Consider the following 17,622-nt stretch of genomic DNA (forward strand, 5'->3'; position numbering starts at 1 on the left):
CAATAGTAGTCCCTTAACTAGGGTTTCCCTGCCCACATCTGGCACCCTTGGAGCCAGGCCGGGCACATTTTTTGTAATAGGCTTTCCCTTAACTTGGGGTTTAAGGGCCAGCTTGATTCCTGAAGAGGAATTCAGCTGTTTGGTGTAGGTTTAGATTCACATACATAAATAGGGCCCTTTAAAAAGATTGAAGTGACCATCTCCAATGACAGAGCCCCCCCCCAAAAGTTTAGAAATAGGCAGATAGGCGATAAATTCATACTTTGGGCTAGGCTTTAGGGTTTATTTTTAAATCAACTTAATAGCTGGTAGTTAGTGTAGGGTCAAGGGGGGGAGCATGAGTGAGAGGAAAGCTGAGAGGGGCCCTGGGGGAAAGGCTAGCGCTAAGACCAGAGGGGTGGAGGGGAGGGGGAGTGCTGCGGCTATCCCCCCACCTGAGGAGGCCCCCCCCTGCACTGCTGCCGTTCACCAGCCTGGCTTCTGGTGACAGCAAGAGGGCTCGCAGGGCCCTCTTTGCTGAGGCAGCTGCTGGAGAACAACCCTCAACCCAGGTGTCTGAGGCAGGAGCTGGCACTGGGCGGGGGCCTGCTGCTGAGGCTCCCCCTTCTCCAGCAGTTGAGACCCAGCTGCTGGAGGAGGGGCAGCATGTGGTGTCTCCTGGGATGGACATGGGCCATATGACTTCCAAAGCTTGCCACTTCAGAATTCACTTTATTCTGATTTTTTTCCCCGATTTGGGTAAACCAAATCGGGAAAACCAAATCACCCTGGCACTGCACACCCCTAGTCTGAAACATCTATCAAGAAATTTACATAACATAAAAGAACATAAAAGAATCTTGAATCAAGCGATTACAGTACAAGAGATCAATTCTACAATAAAAAAATTTAAAGTAGGTTAAACACCCATCCCGGGTGGACTGACAGCAACATATTATAAATGTTTTGAAGATATATTAACAATACTCTTGCAAAAATTAATGAATGAGATTCAAGATAGAAAGAATATACCAGCAACATGGCAAGAGGCGAACATAACCCTAATACATAAAGAAGGAAGTGATCCATTAATATCGCAATCATATAGGCCAATTTCTTTACGGAATGTGGACTATAAAATTTTTACAATACATTCATGCCCAAAGCCTCTCTCACAGCTCAGTTCTCCAGGCAGAGAAATGAAACAAAAGGGCTGCCCTCATTGGCTCGTGTTGCTGCGGCACGTTTCTGTGCTTGTCACACCAGCTTTCATATTTTGACATAACAAGAGCTGGAAGAATCTCACACCCTTGCTGAGTGACCTGATGGCTGTTTGGATTGGACCTTGTTTTAAACTAGCCTTTCTGTAACATCCCTTCACCCCCCGCCATCACTTTCTGTTGTGTATATAAATCAGGCCTGATGGATTTGTACTTCATGCACATGATGAAGTGAGCTCGGAGTCATGCACTCTTATGATGGAATAGACTTTGTTAATATTTAAAGTGCCACTGTAGTCCTGGTTTATTTTGCTGTTACCTAACATTGCTTACCCATCTGGAATTCTCATCCTCTTATGTAATTGCTGAATCTTTCCAGATTTATATATTTAAGAGCCATATGTGGCCCCAGAATGCTCTTGTTGGAAAGGTCTTAAGAACTAAGCAACACGAATTTGTGTGTTTACAATATTTATGTGCCACTTGTCTCTTACATTACAGAACTCAAAGCCACTTGTGTATAAAGTGCCATCAAGTCACAACCAACTTAGGATGACCCTCTCCCCCCAATATGTTTTGAAGGTGAGAGATGTTCAGAGGTGGTTTGCCATTGCCTAGCTCTGCATAGGGACCCTGGGCTTCCTTGGTGGTCTCCCATCCAAGTACCAATCAGAGTTGACCTTGCTTAGCTTCTTAGATCAGATGACGTTGGGAAAGCCTGGGCCATCCACTTACAAACTTTAAAATAAAAACCCTATTCAAACCAGACATTTAAATCAGCAGAAATCAATTCCATTTGTAGTTGAATTATGCACGTTTACATCAGAGCACATCTGCCTAATTGATAAAAGGCAGCATAACTAAACTCTTCTTTAAATGCATCTGATAAATACCAGTATATATTCATTAAAAAATATGTACATCAAACACAAGTTTTTCTTTTTACAGCCAACAAACTTGGCGTTTCCTAACAGAAGAGACAGAAATGCAAACTTGTTTTGTAAAGGTTTAATCAGAATCATACAGCATGAATTAATAACATAGTTTAATACTACATGTAGCATAACAATCTGACAGTAAAACCTAACACACTGATCAATAAAAGATGTTTATATATGCCACTAAGTCAATTTTGTTCAGACCTCCACTGTACTTGTCACCACAGTACAGAAAACGTTTTTGTTTGTTTCAGCAACATTACCTTCCCCTTTCAGGGCGTTCAGCAAAAGAGAAGAGAGTCATCCAAAATCATTTCAAAAGAACTACCAAAACCACAGCCCTTAATTTCAGGAAGTATCAGCCTCTAGTTCATGCTGCAATTACTTCCATGTAGTAGGCCCGGGTTTCCCAAAGTCTCTGGCTCGGTTTCCTTTAAGTCCGATAGACTGTCCAGAGCGGCTTCTTAAATCGCGATCTGGCCCTTCGCTTTGGGCCATCTCTTCATCATATCTAAGAAAAGACAGACAGACAGCTGTTGGCATCTAGACGTTAGCATTTAATCTAGAGTGATTAAATTCAGGCTTCAACACAAGGTATTTATGAACACAGAGGTTCCTTTAGTAGCTCACTTTGTGGAAAAACAACATAGGGAAACAGATTTCGCTTTAATGTATTGTCGAAGGCTTTCACGGCCGGAGAACGATGGTTGTTGTGGGTTTGCCGTGGTCTTGGCATTGTAGTTCCTGACGTTTCGCCAGCAGCTGTGGCTGGCATCTTCAGAGGTGTAGCACCAAAAGACAGAGATCTCTCAGTGCTAGTGAGAAACCATATGGATGCCTGAAATTGGCTTGATATTAACAACTTACTACTCCAGTAAGAGGCATTTGGTATCCACACCATACATACAACTCAGAAAGCTAAATGACCAATTACATTTCCCTCCATTATAAAGTGATTCATCTCCTAAATAAAGACTACATAAATGAGCCCTCAGTGTCCATCATAGCTCTTGGTGTCTACTCAAGGTGCCTTCCCTCAGCCACTCAAAGAAGTGGTTATTTGTCCACTATAAAAACAATTCCAAGGAAAAAATGATGTAGATAATTATTGCCCCATCTCTAATCCACATTTTCTGGGAGAAGTCATCAAGAGAGCAGTAGCAGGCCAATTCCAGGTCTTCTTGAATTATTCTGGTGCTCTGAACCCTTTCCAGTCTGGATTCAGGCTTGGCTATGGGATAGAGATGGCTCTAGTGACTCCATCTGAATGTAGACAAAGGCCGTGCTTCTTTGTTGCTCCTCCTGTACCTATCTGCAGCTTTTGATACTGTAGACCATGCCATCCTGTTGAGGCGTTTGGGGGCAGAATTAGGTATCAAGGGACATTCTTTGGACTGGTTTCAATCATTCCTCGTGGAATGAATTTAAAGGGGTTGCTTTTAGAGACTAGCCATCTTCAATGTCAGAATTATCTTGCAGGGTCCTACAGGGTGCAACCTTAACCTTGTGTTATTTAACTTCTATGTAAAGCTTTTAGGAACAATCATTTATTGCTATGGAACTGGATGCCATCAGTATGTGGATGACACCCAGTTCTATATCCAAATCCTGTGGTGATACAGTAAAGTCACTACCAGACAGCTGTGGTTAAGTGGCTGAAAGCAACAAAAAAAAATATGAAACTGTGCCCAGACAAGATGGAAGTGATGCTGGTTGTGAAGGCAAAAATCTTGAAGGATATTGTGCTTCCCACTTTTGATGGGGTTTGGTTGACCCTAGCAGATTTGGTTAAGAGCCTGCTTGAGAAGAAAATCAATGCTGCTAGAGAAGAAAATTAATGCATCTTCTTCCAACTCAGTCAAGCACAAATTATGGTACCCTACTTTGACATGGCCAATCTGGACACCAAGATACATCATAGTAACATAGAGATTAGAGTACTATACATAGAGTACAGGTCCATAGGTCCCCCCCTCAAAGTCCATATGGAGACTCCAGTTGGTGCAGAACACCACAGCTCCATTATTATCAGGAGCTAGGGGGAGCATGCATATTACTCTCATTCTGCAATCACTTGACTGGGCTCAATTCAATGTTTTGTCTATAACATACAAAACCCTTCATGGCCTTGGTCCCTTATATCTACAAGCCCACCTCTCTCCCTATGTTCTGCCATGGCAGCTTCGCTCATCTCAACAGGGCATTCTGCAGGTGCCAACCTGCTGCCCACACATGTGCATTTTATGTGGTGGCCCCCATCTTATGGAATGGTCTACCTGAAGACACCAGGAAAGCACTCACTTTTCTGGACTTCTGCAAACTATGCAGAACAGAATTATTCAAGAGGGGTTTTTTTACACAGGTAATAGGGCTGTGCTGTAAGGAAATGGTTCATAGAGGTGCTTTGATAATGGACTGGGATTGTAGACTATACTACTTTATACCATCTGATGCTGTAAGTGTGTTCCAACTGGGTAGTTTCCATGTGATTTAATATGTCGTGTCAAATTGCTTATCTTTTGTTTCAGCACTGTATCATATTTCTGCAATCCATACTCTATTGTATTGTTTACTGAATGTCCCCACATGTTGATCATATTGACTTCCACTGTGTAATCCACCTTGACTCAGTGAGAAAAGCAGACTATAAATAACTTAAATAAAAATAAAGAAATAAAATAGTTATTTGCAAGCTACTGATAAAATATGCTCAGCTGCTGGATCATGGCTGCAGCCTTGATGGAAGTAAATGTAGATGTAGATTACTGGATGTAATTTATTTATTAGTGCAAATACATAACAAAAATAAGAAGTAAACAAGAGAAAAAACAGGAGAAAGAAAAAAGAGAAAGAAAACAGTGCTGGCTAAAAAAAACACCACTGGAAAATCTATGCATAGATATCTATATGTTTTAATCATCATACATTTATGTAAATCCACAAATGAAAAATGCAGATATAATTTCCCTTGGTAGCCAAAAAGCCTTCGATAGATTGGAATGGCATTTTTGAAAAACTTTAAATTTGGGACCAAAATATAATTTGAAAATGATTTATTGTATCAAGCAATTATATAATTCCCAAACAAAATTATGTATCAACAGCTTCAGCTCATTATTCTATGTCTAGGCAGCCTTTAGTTCTGGCTATCAGAAAAAATAAAGGCATTATTGTTATATTGTCGAAGGCTTTCACAGCCGGAGAACGATGGTTGTTGTGGGTTTTCTGGGCTGTATTGCCGTGGTCTTGGCATTGTAGTTCCTGACGTTCCTGAACCACGCACTTCAGGCAAATGGCTACTCCAGAAATGAAATCCGAAGAGCAATCAAACCCAGGATGAATCAAACAACCAAGGAAAAACAGTCTCCTACAGGAAAAGTGTTTTTGCCATATATCAAAGGAATTACTGATCAGATGGGAAAGCTTATGAAAAAGCATAACCTTCAAGCAGTATTCAGACCCACCCGAAAAATACAACAGATGCTACGATCAGCAAAAGACAGTAGAGACCCCCTCACCTCTGCAGGAGTATACCGTATACCCTGCAGCTGTGGACAAGTTTACATCGGGACCACAAAGCGTAGCATCCAGACAAGAATAAAAGAACATGAAAGACACTGCAGACTAGGACAACCTGAAAAATCAGCAGTGGCTGAACATAGCCTAACTCAAACCGGGCACAGTATCTTATTCCAGGACACCAAAATACTGGACAACACTTCCAACTACTCTGTCAGACTGCACAGGGAAGCCATTGAAATTCACAAGCATAAGCAAAACTTCAACAGGAAAGAAGAAACCTTAAGAATGAACAGAGCATGGTTTCCAGTTCTGAAAAACACCAGGCTAACAAAACACTCTACACCCGACAATAGCCCTGCAGAGAAGATTAGCACATCAAGCACCAATCCATATGCAAAAGAACCTCCTCAGGATACAGTGAAGCCTCCTGCCATTAGCATTCCATACCCTGGGAAACTCTTACAGGATGACTCAGCTCAACCCCACCCCTCCTGAGTAGATACAAATGACCTGCCAACATCTTTTCCACACTGTGAAACTGAGAGATCTCTGTCTTTTGGTGCTACACCTCTGAAGATGCCAGCCACAGCTGCTGGCGAAACGTCAGGAACTACAGTGCCAAGACCACGGCAATACAGCCCGGAAAACCCACAACAACCAAAGGCATTATTAATTATTATGAGGATAAAATTAATCTATATGCTGATAATGTTGCAATCTTCATATCTAACCCAGGAACTCCCAAAATAATTCAGGAAAGTTTCATGGTTTAAAAGTAAATTTATGGTGCAATCCTAAACAGAGTTATACCAGTCTAAGCCCATTGATTTAAGTGGGCTTATACTGGAGTAATGCTTCTTAGGATTGCATTGTTTGACCCATCTAAGATCCTAGAATAGACACACTTTTAATAAAGGAATTTCTTAATAGAACAAGGAAAAGGAGGTTCAGAGTTCTGTTTTTATTATCAATCATTCCACAGTACTTGCACATAATCTTCTTGCACATAATCCATGTTTATTCTGAAGCCAGTATGCACTGGTACAGTATAGACTACAAACTATTCCAATTACTGAGCTTCCTCTTCTCTAGATACCTGTTAATAATTGTATTGGTAATCCGTTGCACTTTCAACACTCAACCTGTTGAAAATAGGCTAAAATATTAACTCCTAATTCATCCAGGCCTGCACCTTTAGAAATATCCTTAGCAATGGTCAATGTAATCCACAAAAACACACTTCTAACTAAACTAGGTGGTCAATATATAAACTGGTGTAAACATCTACAAATACAGTACTTCATTCAGAATTCTATTTCCATAAATTCCCAGGGACCAAATTCCTTCTGAATTAAAACTGATCCTAGTTGAGGGGTGGGGAGGTTGGAGGTCCTCATTATATCATTTACCATTAATTCTGAAATGGCATAACTCAAAAATTGTTTTTACAAAGTGGAGAAAAGATTTAAATATATGTGTTGATGAGAAAGACTGACAGACCTCCTTTGTCAGTGGAAAATGGAATCTCTGTCAACTAGGGAACAAACATGTAGGACTATAATGTGCTGGTACCTCACTCTTCAAAAATGCAGCAAAACATTTAGAAACACATTCAATAGCCGTTGGAGTAGGTATCAGGAAATTGGCACAATGGTTCATGCATGGTGGATCTGTTTGATAAGAAAACATTTCTGGCAATTTGTATTGACTGAGATCAACAACATTATTATTCATTAGTTGTTACACTTTAAAAAATCTTATAAATAAAAGGATTTTTAAAAAGGAACTCTGGGTGAAGCTATGTTATTTATGATATAATATCCACCTATGACAGTGAAAACATCTCAAGACTGTATTTCACGCGTCTCTTCTTTTCCACCTCAAGATGACTACCTCGAGTCACTCTATGGCAGAGTTCCGCACACATTCTGGTTTACAACTGGAACAAATGTAGTCTATCAACAAGCCAACATAGTTTAAGGGACTTGCACACACTCTTTGTGTTGGCTTACAATCCAAATTGGTACTGAGTCGTAACACCACCAGGATTCTGACAAATCTTTGTCACAATGTAACCCCAGAATGTAAACTTGCAGCAGGACAAACAGCTGTCTGATACTTACAAAATCTCATAATTTCCAAGGGCTTCTTTTGGGGGTGATTTATTCCATTTATTATCTGGAATTTCCCCATTGGGTACAGCAATGTTAAGAGTGTCATTAATAAGATTATATTTGAGAATACGGTCATTCGCAGTACTGGAAGTAAGAGATGGAGAAGCATTGACCTATGGAAGGTGCAGAAGAGAAAAAGAAGTTGTTCGCATCTGTTATTTATCCTACAAATAAATAAATGGTTGTTGAAGCAACTCTGAAAAGCTGCTCCGTGAGGCTGACTACCTTGTGTGGTTTTACAGCTTGGTCTAATACATCATATGCTGCTTCTTGGAATGGCAACATTTAACATTGAAGTTGTTGCCAAAATAAATGGCTATTATTTGTAGTTGTTTATAAACATTTATTTAATCATTATTTAACCATTAACGAATTTATTTAATCATTAAAAATCAGCTTCATATGAGTATTCCTCAAATACTAAATTATTAGAATTTCTAACTGTTTTGCTGTCCACTGTTGTTCTGAAAAGGGGAATCTTTAGCTTTCAAGAAGAAGGACTCTTTTCCTTGCACTTTCTTTAAGAAGAAACCTGCAGAGCACATAATGTTTACCTCAATAAGCCAAGGCTTAAGCTTGTCATCAATTATGATGTCATATCCGTAGCATTCAAAGCAGTGTTTATCATTGTTCATTACAGGCTGAAAGAGTTCAAAGTACATCCGTCATCATACATAAAGTCAGAGAAGAATATTTACTGCCTACTGAATACTGACCTCAAATTTACTGCTTATTGAATACCAACTATACACACAATTTCCTAGGCATTGCAAATTCAACGGGCCACCAGTCGGCCACCCCTGATGTGCCATTCCAGCAACAGTACTGGGCCCACATATTTTGTCTGGCATTGGCTGCCGGTTATACTCCAGTGGTCCTAGGAGTAGGGCAGTCTTTCTGGCCCTGTCTCTGAGCAGGGCATCTTCGACTACACTCCAGAGAGAGCAGTGGTCCCGGCATTTCTCGGACGAACAGATAGCAGGGAAAGCCACAGGCAAGACCACAAGGGACAGAAGAGCAGCTGCCCCCCCTCTCCAATTGCTTTGGAAGCAAAGGTGAGCACCAAGCCAACAGCCCTAGGTTCTCCTTGGTCCAAGGCCTCTGCAGACTTCAGCTGAGATCTCCAGCCTTTGGGCTGGGAGAAAACCTCACACCCGCCCCTCTCTCCCAATCTTAGAAGAACCTGGATGTGGAAGAATTTGCGGCAGCCCAACATGGAGCAACAATGGGGCAAACAGAGCCTACATCAGCTCTGACGAGCCAATAGAGGGCTCCTACATTCTAAGGAACATTGCCAGTCCCCTTTCAGCTGACAGAAGCGCAAGAAAGACCCGATGGGGGATGGGGATGACGTAGAAGTAAAGGAGAAGCCCTTTATCTTTGCTTTCGGGATGAGGGGGTTTTCTCTCAGTTTGGGTGGGAATGGTAGTCAAGACAGGCCTTGCCGCTTCCGCAGGCCTTGCCGCTTCCGCAGGCACAATCTGTGGATTAGACCTGCCCAATTCTCCAGCACCAGCCTGCTCCCAACAGTCCCAACAGGACAAAGGGGAGAAAGCCCCTGAGGTGGATCTTTCAGGTGAAGATCAAATCTGCTGTCATGGATTAGATCAGAAATTAAGGCGGATTTTAAAGAGATCCTCAGGGAGCAAAACCAGAGTGGAGAGGTTTGTGGACCTCCAGGTAAGAAGGGAAAACCTCCCAGTTGAGGGTCTGGGTCCAAAAGGACCAAAAGGGTTGATACCTCCCCTTCCCCCAGATCAAAGAGGAGAAGGACAAAGGAGCCCAAAAGCCACAGGGAACACAGCCCCCAGACAGACAGACAATTGCAAGATTCTGGTCAGATTCCTCTTCAATTAAGGAAGAAGGGGAATTGCCAGAAGAGGAGGACATGGTTTTCCCAATGCAAACAAGGCTCTTCCCACAGGAAATTTATGCCCAAGGTACTAAGGGTAGTGGAGATCTCCCACAAGTCCAAAGGGAAAGAAGAAACAGACCCAGCTTTCCCAGAAGGATCACAGAGAGCCCTACCTAAGTTGGGAGTAATTCCTTTAGGGGTTCCCCTCTCAGCAGCCTTTTACAATCTAATGAAGGCTGAATGGAAAGCCCCAGTTAAACCAAAAGCTAATCATTCCATTTGCAGTAAGTTCTACTCACTAGTGCCAGAGGCTCCTAGGAAACTTAAGTTACCATTGGTGGATGGCCTGGTAACCAGCTTGGCGTCCAATTCAGTGCTACCAATGAGGGTCTGCCCAAGGATCCCTGAGATAAGAGAATAGAACAGGCCCTCTCACACAGAAACTCTGAAGCCTCATCTATCTCACTTAGAGCTTCAGCAACAGACTCGCTCGTTGCAAGAGCAGCTTTCTCCTGGGCTTCGGATCTGGCGGCAGTGGAAAGTAATATTCTCAAAGAAATAAAGGACAAAGTGAAGAAGATAGCCTTGGCAACAGCTTTTGCAGCAGATGCATCCTTAGACGCCTTACAATTATCATCCAGAGCCATGGCCTTTAACATGACAGCCAGCCATAACACATGGCTGAGGAACTGGGAAGTGGATCCCTTGGCCCAAGCTAAAATGGCAGCAATTCTTTTCAAAGGTACCAATTTATTTGGAGGGGCCTTGGATAGCTATCTGGTGGAAGACAGAGAGAAGAAGGTCCTTCCATCCAAAAAGAAGGAAGTGAAAACAAAAAGGAGGTTCCAGTCCTTTTGTGGTTTCAAATGCCCTCCCCACTTGGGGAACTCCAGACCATTCGAGGGACAGTGGCAGCCCAGAACCCGAGGGGAGAACAGATTTTCCACCTTCACAAGACCAGGTCAATACACCAAAGGACAGAGAAAGGGAACCTCAGCATGACGATGTCATGACAGCAGAAGTAACTGGAATCGAAAGGCGATTACCAAAATTTGCAACCGGGTGGCAACAGACTGTAAAGGACAGACGGGTTCTGGATACAGTGACTAACAGGTATTCATTGGAATTCCATTCTATGCCACCCAATAATTTCCTGAAGATTCCAAAAAATCCATTGAATCAAAAACACCAACTTCTAAGAAAGACCATTCAACATCTGCTAGAGATAGGGGCCGCAGAACCAGTACCAGAAGTACACAGAACCCGAAGGGTCTACTCAGTGTTCTTCATAGTCTCGAAGTAAAACGGGGATGTAAAGGCCATACTGGACCTAAAATGGCTGAACAAATATATCAGAACACACAAATTCAGAATGGAAACGTTAAAAACTATCATAGCAACAATCTAGAAAGGAGATTTCTTAGTCTCCATCGATCTCTCGGAGGCTTACTTGCATAACCCAATAAAAGAAGCCCATCAAAGGCTTCTTCACTTTGTGTACAGTGAGAAATACTTCCAGTATTGTGCCCTACCCTTCAGTCTAAAATCATCACCCAAAGTGTTCACCAAGATACTGGTAGCCCTGATAGCACTCATTAGGCTGCAGGGAGTATCATTGTTCCTGTATCTGAATGGCATCCTAATCAAGGCTCCATCGCTAACCTAAGGACTGGAAGCAGTGAATCAAATGACGGAATGGCTTTGCAATAATCAGGGGAAAGAGCAGCCTCTTCCCAACCCAGAGGATCGTACACCTAGGGGTTGCGACAGACACAGTTCAGGATACACCAATAAACTGGTGGATCCTGAAGGGGCGCTTACTTGTTTTACCCATAAAGGTGCCAGTACAGTAGATTACTGCCTGGCACCGGAAGAGGTGCTAACTAGGATCTGCGATTTTAAAGTGAGTAACTTTCTTGGGGGTAACCATCTCCCCTTTATGCTAACTCTACCTGTAACAAGCAGTTAAGCTACCATCTCCACTGCGTATGTAGAGAAGACCAACCAGAGTCTAAAAATAAAGAAATGGACACCACTGGTATCACAAGAAATTGGTTCAATAAGCCCTTCAAAGAATGTCACCTCTTGCACAATAAATGTGCCTCAGCGATCGATGTGACATCTTATTATGATCCTTTGAATCAGATAATAGATCTTTGTAAATCTGTATAACCAGCTACCTTGCTTTAATTGATCAAAGCAAAGGAAGAATGATTGGTATGATTATGAATGCTGGACCCTCCTAAGAAAAGTGACAAACTATCTCAAGGAGTTTAGACTGAAGAGATCAGAATATACTTTAACCAGACTTAAGATGGCTAAGGAGAGATGGAAAGGACTAGTAATCTATAAGAAAAGGGTAACTTTGATGAAAAAATGGAGAGCTTTGATATCGGCTACTTATGATAGAAATAACAGGCAGTTTTGGTTTATTGTAAACAACAGTGCCAAGAATGTTTCATTTATCCCCTTTTGCATCTCCTTGGATGTATGGCTTACTTCCTTTAGTCGTCTATGTGACGGGGATAAAACCAGTAATAGAGAAGAGGAAATTCTGGTTGAGATCAGGGAACTAGAATCGTGGCCACCAGTCAGTTGAGACCATTGAACATCTAATAAAGAAAAGCAGCAGGAATGGAAGGAGTAGTGAAACATCTATTACAATCAAACCCAAAGTGGTGAGCAGAAGTTTTGAAACCCCCCCTCTTTTCTATGATAAATGATTTGAGATGTATTCCACCTGTCTAGAAGAAAGCTCTGGTGGTACCGATCTTCAAGAATAAATGGAAAAGGCAGGATCCACGGAATTATTGCCCAATTACCCTCCTCTCAGTAATTGGGAAACTATATGAAGCATATTTAAGCATGAAAGAATGGATGGAGAAGCATGCATCTGATGAAGAGAACTGTGATTCTCGAAAGCTTATGCTACAGTAAAGTTGGTTAGTCTTAAAGGTGCGACTGGACTCTTTTCTATTATGTCTGAATTAAGAGCATTATCAGTAGTCAGGGAGATCTGCATTTTCCAAAACAACAGAGTGGTCTTCCAAAGGTAAATTCCACCTTTCATAGGAGCAAAGAAATAGTTCTACCAACATTCTGACCTAATCCAAAACATAAAAAAGGGAGTGGCATTGCCTTGATGTTCATAGAGCCTTGAGCTTCTACATGGATAGAACAAAAGTCAGAGATGCTATCTGTGTCCTGTAGAAAATCCTCCCTGGGTCAGAGAGTATCTACCTTAAGTAGGTGATCCACCTTAAGTAGGTGGATCAGAGGGTTATCATTCTGGCATACAAAGCCAGAGGTCTGGAACCGCTAAGGATATTACAGCACATTCACTTAGAGGGTGGTGAGTTTGGCAGCATATAGGTCCTTCCCTTCTTTAAAGATGATCTGTAAGGCAGCCACCTGGAAGTCGGAACATTCTTTCACCAAGTATAGAATAGACAAGATAGCCTCGGCTGAGGCGGCCTTTGGCAGGAGGGTACCCACTAACTCTGAGCCGAACAACCCCCCTTTGGCATACTGCTTTTCTATGTCCCAAACATGAGGATTGCCCCACTCCTAGAACTGCTGGAGAATGGAAGATCTGAATCTCACTAACCGTGAAGCTTCCTTTCTTGGTGGCCCAGGAGTGGGGCAGTCCTACTCACCCTAGAATTGCTTTGGGAAGTGTGGGGTGTGTGCTAACATGGTAGTAGTGACTCCCTAAGATTGCTAACTGGGAAAGGTTGGGAACTCAGACTAGATCTGGGAACAGAATTATGTATATAGTTAGTTCTGAACGGTTCAAGAAAGTTAACTTGATTGCGTTTAGCCAAAAGCTTTGATTGGTAGGTTGGAAGAGGGTGGTGGGGAATTTTGGTGTCCCTACAGAGAATCACGGCTTGAAAATGGACTAGTGATCTCAGGGATAAGCATCTCTGGGATCAAACAGATGGACTGACCCTGTCTCAGAGAGGAGCTACACCCCAAACGTGAGGACTGCTCCACTCCACTGGACCACTGAGAAAGGAAGCTTCACAGTAAGTGAGACTCAGGTCTTCCATTACTTATGCTGGTCGCCAGTCATGCTCTTCTCTTCCCAAGATGAAATTAGTGGCTCACCAAAACTCAAGAATATGGTTACCACTGGAGATCAGTAAATATATCGGCAGGGCCTTGGTTATAAACAGATTCAAAATGTGGAAAAATATAAATAAATAATAAAAATCTGTTGAATATACACAAACTCTTATATTTCTTATATGTATACAGTCTGTTCTTTCTCAGTTTAATGAACTGGGCCCTGACAAAATAAGGAAATCATTACAGCATGGATATTTATGACAAGGAGGTAGGAGGCCTTTAAAAGGTCACTTTTCTCTCTACTTACTGCAACAGCCTTCAATGACTGCACAATTATCCAGTGTATTTCATCGAAGAGCTTACTGGTGACATCTTTCCCACGAGTGCTTTCTAGATACAAGCGCAGGTTGCTTACAGTCCATTTGCCACCGTGGATATGATTGTAATCATCCTACAAAGTTAAGACATCAAGTCAAAGTCTACAGATCTGGTACCATATGCAAATGTTGCAAAAAAACAGGTCACGTTTGGACACATTAAAGCGGGTTAACCAACAGAAGATTAATTGACTGTGACGCAAGACTTTCAAGACTATGAAGCAAACTGCTCCTTCCCACAGCAATCCTAAGACATAAAAGGCAACGACGACTTACTTCTTATCCCCGTGCAGGTGCGGTACACGGAGATAAGAAGCGAGTCGGGGACAAAACATTTTGCCTCCCTGCCTCCTCAGGGCTTCCAGAGGCCCAGAAAGGCCCAGCACAGCTGCTGGATGGTCCAACGCTGCTCAGGGCTTCCAGAGGCCCGCAAAGCCCTGGCCGAGCAACGGGAAGGCACAGTGTGGCTGTGGAAAGGCCCAGCACTGCTCAGGGTTTGTGGTGGCCCGAGAAGCCCCAGCCCAGCGATGGGAAGACCCAGCGCCACAGTGCTGGGCCTTCCCACTACCTTGGGGCTTCCAAGGAGCCTGCCACCGCTGAGAAGCCCACCACCAGAGCCCAATGAGCCCGCTGCTGCTACAGGAAAGCTCAGCATGGTGGTGAGGCCTTCCCAGGGTCCCACAGTGGCCAGGGGGGTGGGGCTCCCTGCCACCTCCTTGGGGCCTTGGGCCACGCCAGTGTGGCCGTCCCAAGGCCCTGCTGCTATAGTACAAGCCAAGCAGCGGCAGAGAAGCCGGAGGAGGCGGGAGCCTCCCCCAATCTCTTCCCCAATTTCCCCCCTTGGCTAATGCAGCAGGGGAGGCGCAGGGGAGGATGCTGCTGGGGCCCATTGTATTTTTCCAAACCATGGGCCTGATTGCTATTCCTGACATATTTTAATCAAAGGTTTGCTTGGGCCACACTCTTTAGGAAAAATCACTTTCAAAAGCTGCAAAAGAAGAAACAGACTATCAACAGGACATCTCTCTTTAGGTTTGGTATGTAACACCCCAGCAGACTGTTAGCTGGATAAGTAAAAGGATTCCACACAAGGATTTTGCCCCACAAGGCCAGCGGGAGGCCCCTGCTATCTGGGAGCCTCCACATAGCATCTTGCTCATTCTGAGTATGACTGGCTGTTCCCTCCTGTACTCCACCTTAAAGAAGGATGGGGGGGTGGCAATCCCCACCAGCCTCCACCCCATTCATTACAGCTTCCACAGTGGGGATACCCACAGTGACATCAGACCCCAGTTCAGAAGTCATGGCCAAACCATGGCTTGTCCACTGCAGAATGTTTGCTTAACAAGACACTTGCCTAGTTACACAGAAGAGCACTCACCAAATATTGGATAGCCCCCACTTCCTTGCTGGCTTGGTACCTTCATTGCTGGTTTTGTTGCTTAAAGGTTAAGTGGTAAGAAAGGGTGCTTACCCAGGTATGCAGAATCCAGTACCTGGAAGGCCAATGCAACCTACATCGCCCAACTCTAAATTCACGCAGAAGCTTCACTTGTATGTCCTTTATTTGCCTCTAGGGTTGTCTCTTGTTCCCCCGTCCACACTTAACTCCCTCTGCTTGCACACACCCCACACTGCTGTCTGATTTCTTGGCCTCTGATGAGTTCTGTGCACAGCTGGGACCAATGGCTCCTCCTGCAAAGCTCACGCAAACTCTATCAGATTACTCAGCCCAGTCATCAGAAGGCCCTACCACTGGAACCATGTGCTAGAAGCAAGCTTCAGGAACCCCAAAGAGCAGAAGAATAAACAGGTATCAAAAGGAAGAGGTCCAGGGGGAAGGCTACAAGGGGAGGCCATAAGTCCAGCAATCAGGGTCTTGCATTACAATGCAAAGAACAAATGAGAACACAATCCACTAGTCAGAGAGGAAGTGGACCTTTCTCAGCAGGTGACAAAGTGGCAAAATAAGCGGCATAATATTCATCAACCTCTAGGAAAGGATAATTACTTTCTAGTGTGAGCTACCCCCACCCACCATCATGTCTCCTGAAGGAATACAACACATTCCAACACATTCAGTGCATAAAACTTTAGATGAGAGGTACAGATTGGGGCTGTGCACGTGCAGACCAACCACAGAGATTTCCAGAGTTTTCTTGAATACTATGAGCGCCCCTTCTCCCTTTGGCACTTTCCCGCCAAAAACATCACATGACCCGGAGGAAGGCGCTATTCCCTCAGTTCTCTCCATGCCACCACTGGAGACCCCTCTCCAAAACTAATGTTCCAGAGGGGCAGGAGGGAAGGATGCATGGCTGCACAGAAGATCACCCAATGAACAACAGTTACAGGTAAGTGCAACCCTGTTTCATCTTTGTGGCTTCTGTGCAGTCCCACATTGGAAGAGCAGCAAGCTCACTCACTGAGGGAGGCAAGTGTGAAGCTCTCAAGTAAGAGACTATGGAGGACCACCTTCCCAAGAGATGCTCAGCGTCTCATTGACATTCCCCCAGAGGTGCTTCTCAACAAGCACCTCTTAAAGTATTCCTACCAAAGTACAAGCCGGAATGCAGCAAGGAAAAACAGTGCTCTGGTGAGGAGAGCTGGGCTAGGTAAACGGCATTGAACAGTCATGCACTAAAAAGAGTGTGTGATCGCCTCTACAAACACCCACAAAGGAACCCACTGTGACACTCAGAGATCTCTGTCTTTTGGTGCTGCACCTCTGAAGATGCCAGCCACAGCTGCTGGCAAAACGTCAGGAACTACAATGCCAAGACCACGGCAATACAGCCCGGAAAACCCACAACCACCACCACAATGGAAGGGTTGTGTGAGGACACTGCCAGGTCTCTCTTGGAGCCTGATGCAGAGGAGTTAGCCGTGTTAGTCTGTAGTAGCAAAATCAAAAAGAGTCCAGTAGCACCTTTAAGACTAACTAATTTTATTTTATTGTAGCATAAGCTTTCGAGAATCAAGTTCTCTTCATCAGATGCCTGATCCGAACTGGTCAAATACAGAAGAGGAGGGGAGGGGGAAGAACAGGACATATATCACAAGAAGACAGGATGCAATTAGTGTGAAGGCAATCAAAACATTCCTTTGCTTGTAAATGTAAACATCTCCTTTTGGTGTGGAGTCAGTTTGCCGCAGTGAAAGTATACAATTCCTATGTAGTATAAGCCCTCGATAACCACAGCTCTCCCTGCCAGCTGCATCTGACAAAGAGAACTGTGGTCCCCGAAAGCCCACAGGCACTCAGGCTGAGATAATTGAAATAAAATAAATAAAATAAAATAAAATTTTAAAATAAAATAAAATTTTAAATAAAATACAATAAAATAAAATTAGTTAGTCTTAAAGGTGCTACTGGACTCTTTTTGATCTTGGAGCCTGAATGACTAATAGTGGTGTGAAACATGAGGGCTGGAAGCCAACCCCTGGCAGGATATCCTGAGCAGGGCATTGGACACATTCATACTG

General features: G+C 43.5%; 1 protein-coding gene across 2 annotated transcripts in view; it reads right to left on the reverse strand.

Moving 5' to 3' along the window:
- Positions 1–2,161: 2,161 nt before the first annotated feature.
- TTLL1 (TTL family tubulin polyglutamylase complex subunit L1) overlaps positions 2,162–17,622 on the reverse strand; it is a 49,925-nt gene continuing 34,464 nt past the window's right edge. Inside the window, exons 7-10 of one of the 2 annotated variants that reach the window (XM_055000316.1) lie at positions 14,067–14,210; positions 8,388–8,474; positions 7,783–7,946; positions 2,162–2,648 (exon numbers count right to left, since the gene is read on the reverse strand). In XM_055000316.1, the coding sequence (XP_054856291.1) occupies positions 2,519–2,648; positions 7,783–7,946; positions 8,388–8,474; positions 14,067–14,210 (525 nt within the window). In that variant the 3' untranslated portion in view covers positions 2,162–2,518. The remainder of the gene's footprint in view (positions 2,649–7,782; positions 7,947–8,387; positions 8,475–14,066; positions 14,211–17,622) is intronic. The other variant, XM_055000315.1, reaches the window with a different exon arrangement.

Source organism: Eublepharis macularius, chromosome 16, assembly GCF_028583425.1.
Source record: "Eublepharis macularius isolate TG4126 chromosome 16, MPM_Emac_v1.0, whole genome shotgun sequence".
Lineage (NCBI taxonomy): Eukaryota > Metazoa > Chordata > Lepidosauria > Squamata > Eublepharidae > Eublepharis > Eublepharis macularius.